Source organism: Dryobates pubescens, chromosome Z (genome assembly GCF_014839835.1).
Source record: "Dryobates pubescens isolate bDryPub1 chromosome Z, bDryPub1.pri, whole genome shotgun sequence".
Classification (NCBI taxonomy): Eukaryota; Metazoa; Chordata; class Aves; order Piciformes; family Picidae; genus Dryobates; species Dryobates pubescens.
In genome coordinates, this window is record NC_071657.1 from 109,939,848 (window position 1) to 109,962,061 (window position 22,214).

The 22,214-nt window shown below is 39.5% G+C and overlaps 1 protein-coding gene across 1 annotated transcript in view; it reads right to left on the minus strand.

The window, feature by feature from the left end:
• The window catches only part of HGF (hepatocyte growth factor), a 61,711-nt gene extending 46,988 nt beyond the window's left edge, over positions 1–14,723 (minus strand). The window contains exon 1 of the mRNA XM_054178182.1: positions 14,474–14,723. Within this exon, the coding sequence (XP_054034157.1) occupies positions 14,474–14,549 (76 nt within the window). The 5' untranslated portion in view covers positions 14,550–14,723. The remainder of the gene's footprint in view (positions 1–14,473) is intronic.
• Positions 14,724–22,214: the final 7,491 nt, after the last annotated feature.

Genomic DNA, 22,214 nt, shown 5'->3' on the forward strand with positions numbered 1-22,214 from the left:
CTGATCAGTTTTCCATGTCTCTGTTGAAAGGCCCAGAGGAAAGACTGTAAAATGAGGCACAGAAGATTTGCTAGAGATGTTTGACAAAAGCACAAGAGGAAAAATCTTTGATTTCTGCAGGAGAAACACACAATTTTGCAAATATGTATGTAATTTTAATTTTTTTTTTCCATAGAAACCAGTTTGACAACATAGAGTGCTCCATTGTCAATGAGGGCAGAAGAGCATCTCTAGAGAGTGATTCTCCTTATTCTGAGGGATGAATAATTTAGGAAGGACAAATTGCCCTTTGGATCTGTTTCTCCTGTTTCACTCACTGATTCCAGATAAACATTTTGGATTAGATAGCTAATCCAGGTATGGTTAGGTGAATGAATCCCTCCTTAATTTACAAATTAGGTAATAGTGTTTTTCATAACTTCTTTCCATATAACTATTTTCACAGCTTTCTTTTTGTTTTTCTCTAGAGAATCTGCAATAATGACACACCATGAATGTTCAGGAGCAATTTAGTAAATTTAGCCAGAGTTTTTCAAATCTATGAAACCTCAGGAAAATGTTGTTTTACTCTGAACAGAGAATTCCTCATGCAAGTGCAGTGTGCTTAAGTCAGTTAACTTTTGCTTGGTGCACTCTGTGCAGAAGCTCAGAATAACTCTGTAAATTGAGATAGTTGAGACTCTGAAGGAGTTACTGACAACTCCACATATTGGAAAGCCAAAGGGGGCTTGAAGAGTGTTCATTTTGCAGAACTTCCATCCTGATCATTAAGCAAGCTCACATTTTTTTACTGGATTCAAGTAAATCACACTTCTGGTGAGTTATCCTTAAGATACCTAAAAATACACCAAACACATTCAAATGAGATTTCATCAAGCTTCAGCCTTAAAAAAAATTAAAAAATAAAAAAAACCTCAAAGAAGTAGAATCTCTCTGCTGCATGTTGCCTATAAAATAATCTTAATTTCATCCTACTCTCCATCTTTTTGAACTGTTGGTGAGCTATGCTATTGCCTTGCACTTAATAGATCACAATTTTTGTTGCAACTATAAACGTTTTCAGAATAAACCACAACATAACCTCCAAAACCAAGTTATTATTATATGAAGAATCTTTTGAGGAAATGGTCAGATGCTAACCATTTTAGTACTGTGGTAGGCACTCTGTTATCTTCAGCATTGTTATACTTACAGTTGTTCAGTGAACATGCACACTAAATGAATCATAGAATCATAGAATGGTTTGGGTTGGAAGGGATCTCCATAGGTCATCTAGTCCAAACCGCTCTGCAATGAGCAGGGACATCGTCCACTAGAGAAGGTTGCTCACAGACTTGTTGACCTTGGCCTTGAATATCTCCAGGGATGAGATCATTATGTTCAGAGAAATGCTATGAGGACACTTTCACCTTAACTGTCAGAACCTGATTATAGGAAACCATTGTGACTATGCTTATTTATTTTTTGCTGTACCTGTGATAGAGTCAAAGTGCTATGAAAAGGATTGCATCTACCCTTTAAGGCAGCCACAGTAAAACAAGTCTTCTATTAAGCTTTTGTGGTAAATTTCTCAATCTGTTATCTTACAAGACATACTTGTTAGTCCCATGCTGTCTTATCCAAGACTTTGATGTCAAATGGAAATAGTAATTTGTACAGATATATCAAAGTATTCTCTTTCAGTTCCTGGTGATAACATTTCCCATCTACCAATGAGTGTTGTTATCTTAATTCTCAGTGATAACAGTTTCTTAAACTCACAAGATAACATGCAAGAATATGATTTTTAAAAAATCAAGAAATTCTGTTCTGCCTGAAAAACATGGTTCATAGTTCTGTCTTTCCCGCCCCCCCTCCTTCGTTTTCTAGTGGTTGTCCAAAGAGGATTATGGGTTTGATTCTGCATTTAGCAATTCATAACAGTCTGATTTACTTTAGCTTTCAAACAACATTCTATGACTTGCCTATAATCCAAAAGGCAAAGAGCCAAATGCATCTGTGGTGTGACTGTTAGAACCATTAGAGTAACTCAAAACATTTACTTTTACAAATCTAACACATTAATAAAAATAATTGAGTTTTTTAACTTCAAATTAGGTGTCTTTGTTATTAAAATCTTAAGTCAAATAGTATCCCAGAATTATTCTACATTAAAGGTTATCATGAAATATGTTTTAACTAATGGTCCTAATTTCTAATCGCCATTCATTTCTGTTTCCTAAACTCTGATTAACCAGAATGTTGGGGGGTTTTTGTGTGTGTAGCATATCTGATGTTTCTTCTAGCTGAAGATCATATTGCTAAGGAAGTCTGACATTCCACCTTAACTTGAAAATAATAGCAGCTGACTCAATCATATAAGAATCTAGTCAAGTATGAATAAACATTTTTTTCTTCAACAGAAACAATCACTAACTAAAAATATTTCTTCAGTCAACTTCAAGACATTCCTCACAAAGGTGAGAATGGTTCCACTTTCTATTTCTTAAAATGATAGCAACCTTGTCTGAACAGAAAAAAGAAGAGCTCAGCCAGTGTCCAAGGAAATGGGAACTACTACGATGGCTCTAGCAGGATGTAGCATTGGACAAGCACACCACAATCTCATTTGGGATTTCCACAGTCTCTCTGCTGGAGCTTTTCTATTTTCATAAAATAAATATTTACTGAAGAAAAAAGTTCCTCACAGTTAAAGTCATCTACCAGGGAGCTACAGAAACTCAACTGTGAGTTCCTTTAGTACATGTTTTATATGAGGTCTCTGTATAATTTTCTGAGATATGAAGCATTCACTGAGAGTGCTCAAACTAGCAGTCTCTAGCAGCTAGGTTTTCAGCAACACCTTTTCTCAGAGAAGTTCCTGTCCGTACTAAATTAATAATCAGAGAGAATGTAAATTGCAAAGCTACAGCATTTTAGTGAGAAAATTCACTAGGAGGTTGTAATACCTGTATTCTAGAACATAGTTAACTGCAAGTTTAATTATATTTATACAAAATAGAATCAGTAAAAACACTAAGCACTGAGAGTAATGGATGCCACAGTATTCAGTATCAGAAAGGGTGACACCTTCTCAATTAACATGAGAAATAAGATTGATTCAGTAAAAATGTTTACATTCAGATCTCACCTGTTCTCCAGATAATTTATAATCATTGGGCTAAAGGGAAAATGGCACCAAAGGGTTTTTTTTTGTTTTCTTTTTCTTCTGGCCTGTGCCCTGCATCAAAAAGGGCTTTGGGCTCCCCAGTACCTCAGCACTTAATCCTGAAACTACCTGATAATGTTCTACATCTCAATTAAAAATTAATCCCTTGCAGAAAACAATAGGTCTGATATCAAACTGTACTCAAGAAATGAATCCAGATAATTCAGTTCAGTTGTAGTTTCAGGCCATTGAGAGTTCAAATACTTAAGCAAATCCAGTTCCAGATTCTCATTTTTTTGTTTGACCACAGAAAGAATTTGGGTTTGCATTAACTTTTAGTAGTAGAAAACTAATACAGCCAACATGCCATTGTTTTGATAATGAAAATAGCATACAGGATGTCAACAGGCCTAGAGATCACCTTTGTCCTTTATAATGAGATCAGAACACTATTTTTGCATTGTCTACAGCAAAACTGTGCAATGAAATTATCTGACTTTATTTACCTCATTAGTAATCCCTTTCTCCTTCCTCCAACAGTCCATTTTTTTCTAATAAGGATATGTATTTATGCTTCAGAGTTACTGTCTTACAAAGTACAACTGGAGCATTCTGACTGTCTCCCCTAGAAACATATGCTTTTATGGACTTGTCTTAAAGCCTACAAAACTGTTATTAAACAGGAGTTATAATGTATTCATCATGTCAGCTTCCAAGGCCTCCAAGTTTCACTGTAGTATATGGAATAGCTAGTCCTTTCTGAAAGTAATACATAGTTAAATCTTGTGGTGTGTGAAGCCTCATTCCTTTTGTTTAATTCGAATTTTGCATCCCACTTTCTTTTACAGAACAAAGATATCAAAATTCAACACCAAATTTTCCAAATGAGAAGAAAAATATGTTTAAATTAAAGGTTTAATATTTAAATCAAGAGTTTTATTCCCTTATTCTATTTGTTTACACTTGCCAAACTTCAGAATTGGACTACTCAAAAGCATTTTTTGCTACCTTCAGTTGCTAATGTAAGTTGGATACAGATCTTCATAGTGTGAATTAAAATAAAGACCTTTTATAATTTTCAGTTTTCAAAAAAAAAACCCATGGACATTCACATAACAGCACTACTGTTCATTCTGTTTGACAGATGTCTGAGTTAAACTAAATCTTTGGAATTATATATAAAAAAAAAAAAAAAGAAATTAAAGATGCCTACATCCCTCAAGATGGTAGATGATGTCAGAGAACTGCAGGAATCAACTGCAGTCCTTCTAAACAGAGGATGAAAAAAAGATGTCAATGGGATGAAAAAAAGAGGGAATTTCTCCACACTGTGTAGGAGGATCAGAGAAGCTGAAGATTCAAAATATATTCCAGAGAAGAAAAACGGTCGTGTAAATAGACACAATTATTGCAGAAATATGAAACAGACATAATTCCTTCCCTTAGTATTAATCAAAATTTTAGATCTCTGTTTAGTATTTTGCATCATGTTTTAAATGAAATGAAGTTACTTGACCTTGAGGACTTAAGAGATGGCCTAATTAGAGATTGAATTGTTTGTTTTACAATTGATAACCAGGTAAGAATGTAAAAATGAGATTAGCTATTAATTTTGCAAACAATCATCACTGCAAGGCAGAGTAAACTGGATTTCCCAACAAAATAGGAAAACCAAAAGAAACCAAACCAAAACAATCTGTAATTCATATGATTTAAAACTTGGAAAGAAGGGTGTGAAAAATCAGAAATTTATCATCATATGAAAGAATTTCAAGAAAAATGAAAAAAGAAATTAAAATCTTCAACCTTAAAAACATTCAACAGATTGAGAGAGGTGATTCTGCCACTTTACACTGCTTTGGGGAGACCTCACCTGGAGTACTGCGTCCAGCTATGGACCCCTCGACTAGGGAAGGACATGGACCTGATGGAGCAGGTCCAGAGGAGGGCCACAAAAATGATCAGAGAGCTGGAACACCTTTGCTACAAGGACGGGCTGATGGAGATGGGCTTGTTCAGCCTGGAGAAGAGAAAGTTCCATGAGACCTAATAGCAGCCTTCCAGTACCTGAAGGGGGCCTACAAGAAGGCTGCAGAGAGACTGTTTAGGCTGGAGGTTAGGAGGAAGTTTTACACAGAGAGAGTGATTGCCCATTGGAATGGGCTGCCCAAGGAGGTGGTGGGGTCGCCGTCGCTGGGAGTGTTCAGGGTGAGGCTTGACAGGATGCTTGGTTCCATGGTTTAGTTGATTAGGTGGTGTTGGATAGGTGGTGTTGGATGATAGGTTGGACACAATGATCTTGAAGGTCTCTTCCAACTTGGTTTATTCTATTTTATTCTATTCTATTTACAAAGGCCTGCAGTGATAGGATGAGGGGCAATGGTTTGAAATTAGAGAAGAAGAGATTTAGATTGGATGTCAGGAACAAGTTCTTTAGCATAGAATCACACAATTGTTAGGGTTGGAAGAGACCTCAGGGATCATCGACTTCCAACTCCCTTGCCATGGGCAGGGATACCTCACACTAGATCAAGTTGCCCAGAGCCACATCCAGCCTGGCCTTAAAATCCTCCAGGGATGGCGCTTCTATCTCCTCCCTGGGCAACCTGTGCCAGTGTCTCACCACCCTCATGGGGAAGAACTTCTTCCTAACATCCAATCTGAATCTACCCATTTCTATTTTTGTTCCATTCACGCTAGTCCTATCATCACCTGACACCCTGAAAAATCCTTCACCAGCCTGTCTTGTAGGTCCCCTTCAGATACTGGAAGGCCACAATATGGTCTCCTCAGAGCCTTCTCTTCTCCAGACTGAATAGCCCTCATAGGAGGGCTGTCCTCATAGGAGAGCTGCTACAGCCCTCTAATCATCCTCATGGCCCTTCTCTGGACATGCTCCAGCACATCCAGATCCTTCCTGTAATAGGGGTTCCAGAATTGGATGCAGTACACCAGGTGGGGTCTCACCACAGCAGAGTAGAGGGGGAGAATCACCTCCCTCAACCTGCTGGCTGTGCTTCTCGATGCAGCCCAGGATTTGATTTGCTTTCTAGGCTACAAGTGCACATTGGTGGCTCATGTTGAGCTTTTCATCCACCAGCACCCACAGGTCCTCTTCTTCAGGGCTGCTCTCAAGACAGTTGCTCCCCAGCCTGTATTGGTGCTTGGGATTTCCTGACCCAGCTGCAGAACCTTACACTTGGTCTTTTTGAACCTCATGAGGTTGTCATGGGCCCACCTCTCCAGGCTGTTGAGGTCCTTCTGGATGCCACCCCTTCCCTCCAGCATGTCTTCCCTCCAGCTTCATGTCATCAGCAAACCTGCTGAGGGTGCACTCAATGCCACTGTCCATGTTGCCAGCAAAGATGTTGAACAAGACTGGTCCCAGTACCGTTCCCTGAGGGACTCCACTTGTCACTGTCTTGCACCTGGACATGGACCCATTGACAGACACCCTTTGGGTGTGGCCATCAAGCCAATTCTGGTTGCCCATGGTAGTTGGACCTGATACAAGGATGTATTCAATATGAGGCTGAACAAGGCTCTGAGCAACCTGATCTAGTGGAGGATGTCCTTGCTGACTGCAGGAGAGTTGGACTAGATGACCTTGGAGGTCTCTTCCAACCCAAACCATTCTATGATTCTATGAAAGTACAGTTCAACACAACAAACTTAGCAAACATATTATCAGGGAACGTCATATAAGACAAAAACTGCATGGTAATTCCCAAGGAAATGTATTTATAAGTATGTTTCTAAATGGAAAAAGAAGAAACAAACAAACTTCAGATCTCAATAAAATATACAAAGCAAATATCTGTGATGCCATGGATTATCACAGTGTCAAACAATACTTTTTGGGAAAAGGTATCAAAGCTGAATGCTTATCTCAGTATAAATTGTGATAATTTATTATGAAAATAAAAAGTAATTTATTATGAAAATAAAAAGTAAGGCATGTTTAATTAAATGCATAAAATTGCATTTGGTAAAGCTTATGTAAGAGAAAAATCAATAAGTAGGGTTTGAAATAAAACAACAGTTCCCAGCATACCTGTGATGAAAAACAGCATGTAAATGCAAGGAGGTGTTTAACTTGTCTGGAAAACATGGTTTGAGGAATAATTTAAATTCAGTGCTGCATTTTCAAGACAATGCTTTTCAGAGGAAATAAAACATCAAGAGTAAATTCATATTCGTGCAGGCCCCACTTTGACAGCATAAATATACCGGGTTTGCTAAGAAAAAAAAAATCAAAACACAAAGCCAAAACTTGACCAGATGGTGAAAGTAGATGTTACTAAGTGGTTTCAGACACCACATGCTTAAGTTAACAGTATGGTCACAGTAATAAAAGAAAATATGTTAAAGGTTAACATGATACTAAAATCATTAGTAGGCTCATCAAAGTATTGTTATCTATGAGAACAGTTAGGAAGTACTTTTTAAACGAAGAAATTCAAGACAATTTTCTCTCTTAAAACAATTCTTAGCAGAGTCACTTTGATAAAAAGAAATAATGCTGAGCATTTTAATTTCCTTTTAACTTGCTTTCATTTTCTTTGACTTCTTATGCCTGTTTCAGTATCAGAAATGTCCAGATTCTTGGCTATAATGAAAATCTTTTCCGAAGAAGAAAAGCAAGAAAGGCCAACTTAGTGAGAAACTGAAACAATTCTAAAATGTGCCTGAGAAAAAAACTTTCTAAATTTAATAGGCTTAGATGCCAGATTAAGTTTATTGTGGTTATTTATGTAAGACAATAATTTGGTGTGAAAGAACTTTACCAAACATACCCCTAAAAACTGCAGCCAGCTGTATAGATGGAAATTCACCAAAATAAAACCAGCTGTCCAAGGAAGCATCTCTAACTTGTCACAATTAAACAGTTTCTCAGAAAGGTATCTGAAGGATGATATGATTACTTCTGGAATTTATTTTCTTAGCGAAAGAGTCATCATGGGGCAAAAGAAAAAATTCTGCAATTTTTAAAAGCAGTTTGAAATATACAAGTGTAACTTAGAGATAATTTTTTCCTTATTTTTACATTGGCTTTCACTTTAGTTGTTGAGCAGTTTCAGGAAATCAAGAAGATATTTCTTTTTGGCTTTACATTGAATATTACCACTCTCTTTCACAGACACACCTTATTAGCAGCTTCAAATATTGCCATGGTACTTGGAACTCAACTTTGTGTTTATGCTAAATCCTGCCTTTGTAACCCTCTCCTGTTGTCAGCATGAAAGCTCAAGAAACTAAGGATAATGGTAACAACTGATAGTGTATTCTAAAATTGCATGGTAGATGCAAGAGGACAGCTCTTTTTCTTCCAAGAAAAGGTTATCTGCTTAGCAGGATGCTGAGACTCATTGACAGAAACAAATGTTCTGCAGTTCATACTCTGACTTGCTGTAAGTATCTAACCTCTGGTTAAATTACTGAGAGGATTTTCCCTTCTAAGATTTGTCTCTTATGGATTTTGCACAAGAATTAAATCCATTTCACATTGCATTTTACAATCACAGCAAGCATTTGTTGTCTCCATCAAGACACCCAGTACCTTGTACACTTTGCAATAGAGGTCTCAGTCACCACTGAGGATGTTAAGTAAGGAGAAGGGGGTAAAGTGAAAACCCAAGCAGGCAGGGCAAGGAATTCAGCAAAACAAAGAGTGACAGACTGCTGAGGACAAACAAACTGCCCTTGGGAGGAGTGAAGTAAGCCTTGGTGCATGTTGTATACATAAAAGTAGTGCTGCTGGCCAAGACTGAGAAGTGTAGGAAGAGCTGGAGCTGAGGGGAGACAGAGGGAGCAGCCAGTCTCTGGCTGGGCCAGCAGTCCTGAGGACTGCCAGGCATGGCTGGGTTCATCAGAGAGGACATGGGTGGAGGCCTACAAGCCATGGAAAACTCTTGCAGCTAGATTTTGCCAACACATCTGACTAATCTGGAGCATGTTCCCAGCTCTGCTTTGCTGCAGTGATGCTTTCCATGTAGGTACTAACCACATCAGGAGCAGCTCTGCTATCCTCTAAGGGCACTGACAAAAATACCTACCAAAGAAAAAAAAAAAAAAAAGAGGTAACAGCAAGAAGGTCCTCACATGTTCCTAGTTCTTTGTAGCTGCCATACTTCCCCACTACAAGGTAAAAACACTGCACATATCATGCCATTTTTCCTACTATTCATGCTTCCCAAGCAAGTGTGGTGATCAATCCTTTCTCACCTCTATGCTGCCTTCTAGCCTCTGTCCTTCAATCCCACCTCAATGCTGACAGGGAGAAAGTGAAATTCCTACACTCATCCAGTACAAGTAATTGCAAAATGTTCACAGTAACTCTCTCCTCCCCACATCAAGCTTTTACCCATCAAGAGGCCCAGTTATCATGCTTTCAAATCTCCTTGGAAAAGTTTGAAATGCTTAAGTGGCAAACTAATGTTCAGCATAAAGATCCAAAGGGGAGATATTACGCTCTCCAAGGGAGACTGCACATTTCCCTTCCAACTCTGGCCTCAGCTGAAGTATTACAATAATGACAGATGAGCTCCTCCAATAAGAGGCTTTCCTTTCCTTGACTTCAGCACAGAATTTTTCCAGTTTTATGCAACATTATAATCTCATGTCTTTCAACTCTATATTCTGCTGCTATGTTGCTTATGAAAATGGCATTAATAGAAAATCTGTTAAGCAGGGTAAGTGCTGCATTACATGTGAGAGCAAAACAAGCAGCCCCTGGCACTGAGCACCAAAAGGATTCCATTAAACAGAAGGAATACAGTCTTCCAACTGGCAGAGTACCATTTCGCTTTGTTGACAGTATATAGTATAATGATTATCTACAGCTGGGATGGAGAAGTATAAATCATATTAAATTTTTTGAGCTATGCAGACCACAGGAATACACAACATTCATGCATCGATTATGGCTATGGGATTTTATTATATATATTTACACTTTTTTTAAGCAATAGAAATTTATAGGAACTGTGCCACACGACATCCTCATCTCCAAGCTGTTGAAGTAAGGATCCAGTAGATGGACCATTCAGTGGATAAAGAACTGGCTTGATGGCTGCACCCAAAGGGTGGCTGTCAATGGGTCCATGTCCAGGTGCAAGACAGTGACAAGTGGAGTCCCTCAGGGAACGGTACTGGGACCAGTCTTGTTCAACATCTTTGCTGGCAACATGGACAGTGGCATTGAGTACACCCTCAGCAGGTTTGCTGATGACACCAAGCTGTGTAGTGCAGCAGACATGCTGAAGGGAAGGGATGGCATCCAGAAGGACCTCAACAGCCTGGAGAGGTGGGCCCATGACAACCTCATGAGATTCAACAAGACCAAGTGTAAGGTTCTGCAGCTGGGTCAGGAAATCCCAAGCACCAATACAGGCTGGGGAGCAACTGTCTTGAGAGCAGCCCTGAAGAAGAGGACCTGTGGGTGCTGGTGGATGAAAAGCTCAACATGAGCCACCAATGCGCACTTGTAGCCTAGAAAGCAAATCAAATCCTGGGCTGCATCGAGAAGCACAGCCAGCAGGTTGAGGGAGGTGATTCTCCCCCTCTACTCTGCTGTGGTGAGACCCCACCTGGTGTACTGCATCCAATTCTGGAACCCCTATTACAGGAAGGATCTGGATGTGCTGGAGCATGTCCAGAGAAGGGCCATGAGGATGATTAGAGGGCTGTAGCAGCTCTCCTATGAGGACAGACTAGTAGAGTTGGGGCTGTTCAGTCTGGAGAAGAGAAGGCTCTGAGGAGACCGTATTGTGGCCTTCCAGTATCTGAAGGGGACCTACAAGACAGCTGGTGAAGGACTTTTTAGGGTGTCAGGTGATGATAGGACTAGGGTGAATGGAACAAAAATAGAAAAGGGTAGATTCAGATTGGATGTTAGGAAGAAGTTCTTCCCCATGAGGGTGGTGAGACACTGGCACAGGTTGCCCAGGGAGGAGACAGAAGCCCCACCCCTGGAGGTTTTTAAGGCCAGGCTGGATGTGGCTCTGGGCAACTTGATCTAGTGTGAAGTATCCCTGCCCATGGCAAGGGAGTTGGAAGTCGATGATCCCTGAGGTCCCTTCCAATCCTAACTATTCTATTCTATTTTATTCTATTCTATTCATTGGGAATAGCTTCAGATCATCCAGCCTACAGCAAGTCCTGAGACATCTGAATAAACCCACTAGGCCAACAGTACCTTCACAGAAAAAAAATACCTTTAATTTAAATAACTCTCTAGTATTCACTCTTTTGCCCTATACCAATCTATTTTTTGCTTTGATTCAAAAGAAAGTTTTAGTTTCACTAGATTATCATTATTAAAAAGATATTTTCTAAAAATACTGAATAATATCTGAACAAGAAAGATAGCTCTCTGATAAAGTTATCAGTTACAGATTAATTTCTTGGTGCAAGTGACAGACTTAGAAGATATTGATAATTACTAGGCAAACAGCCTATAGGAACCTGCATATTTATCTTTCACCAATCACCATCTTATCTTTTATTTATTAAAAAGTAACTCAGAAAATGATAGTGTGGACAGCTTGCTGACATTAAAATTTCTTAGTGTTTTCTTCACCCTTCTTTTTCCTTACCCATTAACACAATCTAAATGTATAAGTCAGCAGCCTCAGTAACACAGGACATTGTCTTCACACAGACCTTAGGTCATGAGGTTCTAAACCTAAAAGTCCTGTTCACAGAAGAAATAACATTCACCATTTGGTGCATTTAAAATCAGCTTTGACAGAACAGTAATAGAAGTATGCCCACTCATTAGAAAAATACATTTCCCCCCCTATTTTTAAATGCTGTTTTCATCACTTAGATTTTTTTTTTTACGTATAAAAATAAATATGTAGGTAAATATTAATCTTTCTTAAAAACATCCTGTTTAAAATATTTCAACATCTCATGCAAAGATATCATGTATGTTGAGAAAGAAAACATATTTTCAGAAAGGAATGGCACAACTTTCCCCTGCCTACTCTGAGAAAGCCCAGAAACTTTTGTTGTAGCTCATGTATTTTTAAAACACAAGGTAAGCACATTGGCAGCGTGTGGTAAAAGTTGTCTTACTTACCCATATGGCAAACAATAGGATTTATTAATTTTAAGGGGGGAGAGGAAGGAAAGTTAAAGAAGAGAGAGTTGCCAAGAAACTGTCATTATGAAAGTTGGCCAGAAAACAAGTTCTACTCTGTGAAAAATTCTGAAGTTTTGGAAATCTAATTTTCCTCCACATCAAGATGAACCATCCACTCCCATTGGTTATGTTACAACCCTATCTATCAGCCTGCTGATACTGGCAGTATGGAGGCTGTCACTCAATCTCTTCTGTTGGAATATTAGATAGATGAAATATTCATTGAGCCTGGGTAAACCACAGGCCAGTGCTGGGAGCCAGCAGTGAGGGAGAACAAGGACTTTCATTCCCAAAAAATATCCTAAATATCAAGAAAGTAACCATGACTTAGCTTCTTATGAACTTGGATATAAACCAATTTCTGTATCTTTAGCTGATGGAATAAAGTTGGGGGGTGGGGGTATTCTGCTTGTTTTTTTGGGAGTTGTTTGTTTGTTTGTTTGTTTTTTCCCCAAACTAATCCATCAATTGATGGGTTTCTGCTACAAATGAGGGTTTCTCAGCAGCAGACACCACAAGCTAATGTGAATGTCTCCTGCAGCAAATTGCTCTTGCATTTGATTTGGGGCAACCAAAACAAAGAAAGGTTTTGTTTAAAAGGAATTAGTTTTGTGAAAAGTTTTGATAGGCCAACATTTTCCAGAGAAGAAAAAAATTCTGAGAAAATTCCTAACCAGCTCTGGTCTTCACTTTCCAGAGAGATGTCATGCCCATACAATAGAAATGTGCATGTGCATGGAAAAGGAGTTCAGAAAGCGTAGTAGCATAATGGCTGCAGCTCTGTGTCACCTGCTAAGAATGCCCACAAAGGTAATACCATAACTGAGTAGAGAAGCACAGGAACTCTGGTGAGATGATCAGCATCCTACAGAAACACACTCTTAGGGTAGGAGAAAAATGACAGGTTTTACTGCATGTGCTGCTGCCAGTCTTTTTTGTGTTTGTTTTTTTTCTTTGTTGTTTTTGGGGGGTTGGGAGGTTTTTTTGCATTTTTGTTTTGTTTTTCTTTACTTGTCTACTTGTTTGTAAACTAGAAAATATAGTTATGTCTTGTAAGCTATCAATATCATTTGCCATACACATTGTCTGATGCCCTCATCCTTTACCCCAGGATGCTGCATGTGCCTGCTCTTACTCTGTGTGCCCCTGGCATATTTTTCCCTCAGTTGTGGCTGTCTTTTGTTTCTGTCTGTGCAAAGGTCTGACCCTCACAATGTTGCCGGAAGGAAGGAAGGAGAGGTTTGTAGAAAGCTTTGCAAACTTTTTTTTTTTTTTTTTTATTCTTGGCCTTAAACGTCCCCCAAGAGGGCCAATAGAATCAGAGTTCACTCTTCAGATATCCAGTCCAAGGGGGACACTTCAGGAAAGAAATTCAGCTCAAGAGCTTCCAGCACATGATTACTTATTGTTTGTTCCTACCCACCCCGGCCCCCCTCCAATCTCCCGGATTTCATTGGGAACGTCTAATGAAATTACAAATATTTCAGTCTGGAAACAGCACGTTCATGCTGCTGAACTTCAGCAGGACATTCACCTTCAGCAACGTACTATCTTGTGTTTAGGTATTCCTTGCCAACTTCTGTTATTTAACATGAATTCTTCCACTTCGAAATGGGGGATACATGTTCATATCCTGATAACATCCAGGAGCACCTATGGGCAACGACGAGATTTCCATCTCCAGCTCTCAGTGTCTCCCGGACTCCCCGTCCTGAGCAAGCCCCGAGTTCACCTTCACCAGGGGAGAAGGTGACAGGAGGCAGCGACCTCACCGCAAACCACCAAAAAGTGCCGTGTTTGCCCGCAGACCGCGTACACCCCGCCGCAGGCAGAGCGCGGCTCGTCCCGACCCGCCGCGCTGCCCCCGCACGCTGCGCACCGCAGCCCTCCCCGGGCGCAGCAGACGCTTGGGCGGCCACCGGCGCACCTTAACCCCCGCCCGGCAGCTGGCTGCGGTGCGAGGTGCCTGCCCCGCCGAGCAGGTAGGAGATGACAGGCGCTGGAAGGCGCCAGGGTCTCCCCGCCTGCTCCACCTGCGCGGGGGGGGGGAGAAGGGGTGGGGGGTGCTGCCGGTGCACCGCCCCGAGCACCCACCCTCGCCACGGCATAGCGAAGGAGAGAAAATGATGCAGCTGTGTAGTGGAGGGGGTCGCTAGCGAAGTGATAGAAAAACTAACCTGCCACAGGGATGGTGATGGGAAGCAGCAGCAGCTGATGGAGCAGCAAGGCTGGCAGGAGTTGGGTGACCCACATGGTGTTGACGGCTCCCCCGGCGGCTGGCGGGGAGGAGAAGAGGAGACGGCTCCTCGGAAGGACCCAGTGCACAACCGGTCACTAGAGGAGACAGAGTGAGCCGAGCTGCTTTTTATTGCGATGATCTAAGTTTGTTGTGTGATTAACTGGAAAAATCTGGGTCCCAACTCCCTCTTACGGTAAGAAACTGTTTAACAACATCCCCTCTCTGTGTCTTCTCCTCCCCTCCCCAGGATCTGCCTCCCCTCCCGCCCCACAGCCAGCCCAAGGATAGGGCTACCACCGCCTCATCCCTCCCTCCATCCTTCCCTCCCTCTCTCCTTCCCCCTGCCTCCTTCTCTCTATCCCTTAGAGGCTCAAGAGGTATAGCCCATCTCAGCCAAGCCCCTCAGCTCTCTCCCTGGGGCTGGTGTCTGCTGCTGTGAAGAGCCCTGGAGCTTCTCCCCAGTGCTTCCTGGCTATGTAGACACCTTTGCCCTCTCTCTTGCAGCCAGAACAAACTTATCCCTCCCTGCAAACATCTCCCTTTACAAGCTCCCCTTTTCTCCACCTGCCCCTGAGCCCCATCCCCAGACAGCATCCTTGTCCATAGCCCTGTCAGCAGGACTCCCCCATCTTCTGGCAAGGGGAAAGGCAAGACCAATTTCCCAGTAAGAAAACACCTTGCCTCCAATCTGCCCATGGCTGCCTCTGGACACTAGCTTGGCCTTTTCATCACCCTCTTTGGCCATCTGACAAATGCCACTTCCCCAAAATTGTGGCAACTCTGGGGAATTTAAAGGTCAAGTATCAGCTGGTTGGCATCATTCCTGTGAGATGAACTTCAGTCTAAAGTGAGGCCTGACCTTCCCTCTGTTACAGACAAAGTGGTTGTAATCCTTCTGTTGCACTTCATTTTAACTTCATGAAAGCAATGAGATGGTTTTTAGTTTAAAGTCAGGAGACTGTCCTTTGTGACACATAAGTGTTCAAAAAGAAACACTTCAGGAAAAGTTCTGCCTGATTTTAAACTATTCCTTCCTCCCATGCACTCATCTACCATCTATGCCACAAGTATGTGACAACAGAGGAAAATGTTTCCTTCCATTTTCCACAAATAAATCAGAGACCTGCATGTGGTCCCATGCCATGTGAGTCAGAAAACAGATCTCCTCCATCCCAGACTCCTTTGCCTAGTCTAACTCTCCACACTGCTGATAAACACCTAGGAGTAGAAAAGTTTTTCTTAAAAATTAGTTGTTTCCCAAGACACAAATATTAATCGCCAGCTTTCATTTAATTTTTTCCCCCATAGTCCCAAATTATTATTATTTTTTCCCACCCAATGTATACCTAGTGGCAAACCACAACATTTCAGTTTGGGAACTACTGCCCTGGTAAGTGAAAGAAAGGGGAAAGAAAGGGATTGAGAGAGTCTGTGAAGAAAATATTTTGTACTTTGGAGAATACAGGGGGAAAAAAGTTTGTGTGAGGAAAAAAAATAAAATACACCAAACCCAAACAACTGTCTGAAATCTGCAGATGAAAATAATTTCTAGCTTGTTTTACTTTGTTTTGTATTGTTTTGGTTTTTCTATCTTTGTTTTTCTCCAAAGAATAAAAGTTAATGTTCAGGGCTTCCTTAGAGATGCACAACCTGCGAAAAGAGAGAATGTATTCCACTGGCCAATGACCCTGTGTGAAACCCTTGTCCACTGTAACTGATGGAGCATTAATATCTCACTTGGTGTTTGTTTTCTGTTTTTCTTCCTATGCTTAAAGATAGACAAAAATATAAACAATAAAGGAACAAAAATAAACAGCACCATGCTGAGTCCAAAATAGTGACATTGTGTTAACCAGATGTATTTGACTTGTGGTCCCTGAATGTGATGAGTGACCTTTGTGTAAAGTACAAAATCCATTACCATATCCAAAACCATTGAAGTCAAGCAGATTTTTGTGCCACTGCCTTCCCTGAGGGGAGCATTTGGCCTTTAGTCAGAATTCTTCTGAATTCTAGGAAGACTTCCGTTGTGTCTCTTGAGGACTATGTTGCTTCTTAATGGAGAAATATTACTATATGTATTTCTATTATTAATACATACTTCTGTAATCATTCATGATGTATTTGCAGTTCTGCTTGAGAGACCAAGTCATGGGCATAAGCTTCCTTGGCTGCATATGTTATGCTGGGCAGGTGCCACTCCATAGTCCTTGTTCTTCATTTGTCCAATTTTGGGAATCTGCTGGAGGACACTTTCATCTTTTATGTAAGCCTTGCATATCTACCCATAGTGGAAACTGGGACACACAGAGTGGAAGGACAGGGACAAACAGGGATTAGAAGGAGAAAGATTCTGTAGAGGCTATATTCAGATATTCCAGTTTAAGGCAGTCAAAACAAAGGTTTGCATCTGGATCTGGGAAATGCAACATAATTGTCTTCTTGCCCCATGTATTTACAACTGAAACATTTATTTTCCACCAAATTTTACCTTGAAATGTACTTCAATACAAAGAAACTTGAAAACATTACATTTTGTTTGTAAGTTTTCAGACAGCATTTCATGTTAAAATTCAGCCCATACATAGAAAAACTAAAGATCTAATAATCATGACAATCAAAATGTTGTAGGTTTTGTGCAAGAATATGCTGTTATGTTTTCTGACCTTTTGAGGGCATGTTTTCTGATCTGTAAATCTGTTTCTCTTTTCATGTTTTTTGGGATTAACTGAGAGTAGGGGTTTGGGGCTTTCTTTTTGTTTTTTCCTCCTATTTTTTCTGGCAGCTGTACAAACCTGTGCTGATAACCTGACTTTCAAATCAGTGCAGCCCTGTATTAGGTAAGTAGCATAACATTTCTGTAAAAGGTATGTTAAAAGAAAAAAGTTACTGCAAACTTTACCAAAGATGTATTTGCTCTGGACTGCTTACATGGGTAAAATAGTGTGAAAAACCTTATTTTTATTGGAAAACTAAGCAGACATGACCAAATACATAGAAGTTGCTATATTTATATTCCCTTTTCTGACCATAACCACAGCTGGAACATTTTTTCAGATGTAAGTTACTATTCAGAAATGCTAGATACTCACAGTTCTGGTTGAGAGTGTTCCCACACACAAAGTAATACTGTCACAATTAGCCTTAATGAAAGGTTTTCTAGATGAATGTGATGGGTTGAAGTTTCCCCTCCAACATTAACTTTGCCCGACCAACTCAGTTAGAAGCAAATGAAGCTGTATTTACGAACAAAACCTACACTCTATAATGGAATGCAATGAATATGTACAAAATAAACAATATTAGCAATATTATACAGATATTTACAATTAATAAACAACACAAGGACCCCCCTGGCCAAGCACCAGGGGAAGCTACTAGCTTCTCCCTCCCTTATCCCCCTTACCCCCTGTACAAAAGGGACAAGAGAAAGAGCAGTGAAGTTAGACTTGGCCAAAAGCCAGTCAATAAGCAGGTTATCTCTCCCAAGCGAAGCACAACAGCCAGAGATCAGAAGAGAAGAGGAAAAGAAAGAATTGTTATGGGTTATGGGTTAGGGTTAGCTCCTCTTATTCTAGGTATTTACCCAATGAATTTGTTTAGAATAATCTTTTGTTTTCCTTTTTACACACAATAGTGATTTATTTATGTTTTTCTACTTTTCTGCTCAAAATCTGTAACTGAATTTTAAAGGCATGGCCTAAAACCACCACAATGAACCAACATCTATTATATAAATTACCTCATGTTCAGAAGAAATCTTTTTACTTCTTCGTTTATCTTCTATAGGTATCACTCTGTCGAGATCTCATATTGTCTAATAATAATAATACTATAAGCAATTGCATTTAGAAATTATTGTTCAGTACTGAGCTGATAGACAAATGAGAGAAAAAAAAAAATCTCAGCCTGCCTAAGAAGTTTAAACCAAGCAATTGTGATTCACATTTCAAGCAGGATTTTTTTTTAAACAAACTGATTTTAAGAGCAGAAAGGGAGCAGTCTGAGCTAGGGACTGTGGGATTCAAGGCTGCTGGGAAAGGCCGAGTTTAAACAGAGCTGCAGCATATGCTAGGTTTCAGTACTTGCTGAGGCACCTCAGCTATAAGCCCAGCTGGACACAAAGCACTCCCGAGCTTAATGCCCAAGCCTCCTTTATGCAGAAAGAAGTTAAATAGCACAGGAAGGCTAAAAGGAAGAGGGGGAAGAAAGGGGATAACAAGATCCAAGCACAAGGATTAATGTCTAGTTGAAAGCAGAAGCTCAGAAACTCCCCTGAGTCCACTGTTTTAGATTCAGCCAAAAGGATTTTGCATGTCATTGTACTAAATGCTGCAGATCTGAACTGCTAGTCCCAAAGAGCAAATTCACCACACCAGTCAAGTGTTTAGAAGCCCCATGCAATGAAGCAGGAGAGTGTGGTATCTGAAACAGGGCTTCTTGTTGATTAGCCACCAGGGAAAACCAAGGATGAATACAAGAGCCACACTTCCTTCTGCAGTGTAGGAACTGACCTACAATCCTGAGTCAGTCACCTCTGCAAACACGGCATTTGCAGGTATAATTCTGTATGTATTTCATAATCTAAACTGTCTAGCTTTAAAAAGCTTCTTATTCCTTCAGCCCATGTCAGAGCTTATAAATAAAAGTCAGGAGCTGTTACCTGGCTTTGTAGGCACAAGATGTGGTATGATTTGGTTTGAAACTATTTAGTTGCACTCTACCCCCGAATGGACTTACGCAAGCAGCTTCACACCTTGATGAACGCTTTCAAGGCACAAGCATGCAAAATAACGCACAGCATATGAAAATACAAAACTGTCTAGATTAGAGAAGGATCCAGGGAGACCTAATAGACACCTTCCAGTACCTGAAGGGAGCCTCCAAGAAGGCTGCAGAGGGTCTGTTTCCAAAGGCCTACAGTGGTAGGGTGAGGGACAATGATTCAAAATGAGAGGAGATTAGATTGGATGTTAGGAACAAATCCTGCTCCTTGAGGGTGGTGGAACTCTGACAGAAAGTTGCCCAGGGAGATCCATCCCTGGAGATATTCAAGGCCAGGTTCAACAAAGCTCTAAGTAACCTGATCTAGTGGAGTATGTCCCTGCTCACTGCAAGAGGGTTGGACTAGATGACCTTTGGAGGTCCCTTCCAGCCCAAACCATTTAATGATTCTATGATTGTTTTATACACAGATGCATGGTGCTGGGTAAATCAAAATATGATATTGAAGTTGCTGAGGTTGAAAAGGAACATGAGGTCTAAAGTGACTTGCTTATGCTGGTTTCACCTATTCTAATTTATGCATATTTATAATATTTAAACACATAATTCACAACTTTCACCACACCTAGCCCCCCAGGTGCTTAGTTCTAGGTTTTTAAACCTTAGTCAGGCAATCCAGCATCCATCCCTTCAGTCAGTTAATAAGATAAAATCTTTGCAGTTTTCCTATGTAAGACATATTGTAACTGCTTTTTGCATATATGTCATATGTTAACTAGATGAGTAAGTTTTGGTATGAATGCTATTGAAGCCATTCGTGGCATGGTACCCAATGACATCTGATGATAATACAGCCCTTCAAGGTCACTTTGGAAATTACTCTTTCAAATACTGTGGGAAAAAGAGTAATAAAAGAAAAATGCAAACATCTATATAAAACACTTTGCCATTAGTTGGAAATATCTGATCAAATTTTGTCTGATCAAAATTTAAATATTTCCACACCTAAATGATTTGTATTTACAAGGAGGACACAAAATATCCCTCACTTTACTTGGGAGAGTTGTTCCTTGTGTGTACTCAGAATTTAGATTTGACTGAGGACATTTACATTTGTTTGTTTCTTTTTCTAATAATCTGCAGTGCCGGGAAATTCTAGAAAGCATCATTGGCAGTACTGGTAAACACATTCTAAGATACTATGTCTATATTATTTAGGGCCTAATTTGATCTACAAAACTGTTAGGTTTTATTTTATTTTATTTTATTTTATTTTATGTGTGCAAGAATGGAAGAAAAAAAATGAACCTCTCTTTGACCATAGTTTACTAAATCAAGTTGTGGTGCTGGCCACTGGAAAAAAAACCAAAATAAAACAAAACAGAAGCTGAATCCATTTGATATGAAGCAACAGCCCTTGAAACCCAAAGTTTTCATGCCATAGTTACTGAGTTACTTCTCTGAGGACAGTTCCTCTCTGTAGTATATAACCAGTCAAGTATGCATCAATTTGTGCTTCTCTATAAGTATTCCATGTTTAGCAAATAAAGAAGTGGTTTATTTTCATGCTTATTAGAAGATATCTTCTCTAGGAAAAAGTAGTCTGAACATCAAAGATTTGGACAAATTAATCTGTGGTTACCACCCAGTCTTCAGATCTCCTTTTTATCAGCTGTCAATCTTTTTGATTCAGAAAGCATTAATCCCTTTGCATATTTAGATTAGCTACAAAGATTATTCTGAAAATCTACATTTACATATATGTTTTTTTTATCTATTTAAGTGCATTTAATCTCTTTTATTGTTGAAAATTTTGAAAATATCAACCCAAAGTGTTCAGCAACTAAGGAAATCTCCAAATCAGATTGATTTTAAAACCACCTGCATTTTAAAGCAGTTTAATGATTTTTAGGGCCTGAGCTAAAGTTTATATATATGTGGTTTTGGCAATACAGTAATGCTTACTCTAAAACTTTTATATGTACAGATAATTCACCCTTCCCACTGCATTCTTTAAGTCAGTGGAAACCAAGAGTGTATTTAAGTAAAACCACTGAACATATCTGGCTGGATATATTTTCAATTAATTGGCTAAACTCTAACACTGAAAGCAGTTTTTCTAAGACATTTTTATGCGTTAAATTCCAAACTGGAGAACAATTTTCTTTATTTTCTAGAGCATCCATTATTTCTTTTTTTTTCTCTTTATAGTAATTGCTTCTATTTTAAAGACAAAATACACTTCTTAAGGATTTCAAATTATCATTTTAATCTATAAAAAATTAATCTCTAAAACTTTTAAATTTTAATTTATACATTAAAATAGATAATAATGTGCAAAACATATATAAATAATTTGAATAAATAAAAAAGGGGTTCCAGGAAAAAAAAATGCAGAGATGTTGATGCAGAACAATGCATTGTTTTATTTAACTTCAATGTGTGCTTTTAGGTTGGGAACAGTTTAAAACAGGTTTTCTGTATGAGGTATTACTCTAAAAATATTATTAATATCTTTCAGAACAGTAGACATTTTAAAATGTAGTTTCATTATATTTAGAGTAACATTGTGAATTGAGTTCAGCAGTTTGAAAATCCAAAGACAAAAGCATTAGCCCTTTGAATTCCAGAGAATGAAGACTTCCAGAACTTGCTTGTCAAGAGTAAATTCTCTAGGATTTCCTATCAAAGAAGGGAATTTCTGCCTCGGGTTCTGTGAAAGATTTTAGAAAGAAACCTAAATAAGGATAGGTGGTTTCCTAGCTCTCTCAGACATGGGAGCTCAGAGAAAACACAAGCAACAGAATAGAACTCACAATTCATGACTATAAAGCATTGACTTTTCTTGGCTTAAGAATTGTAACCCCAGAGACAGAAAGCTTTGCAAGACATCAGAAAAGATGTTATCAGAGGCGGAATCTCAGCCTGACTTCTTGTCAAGAACAAGCTTTAGG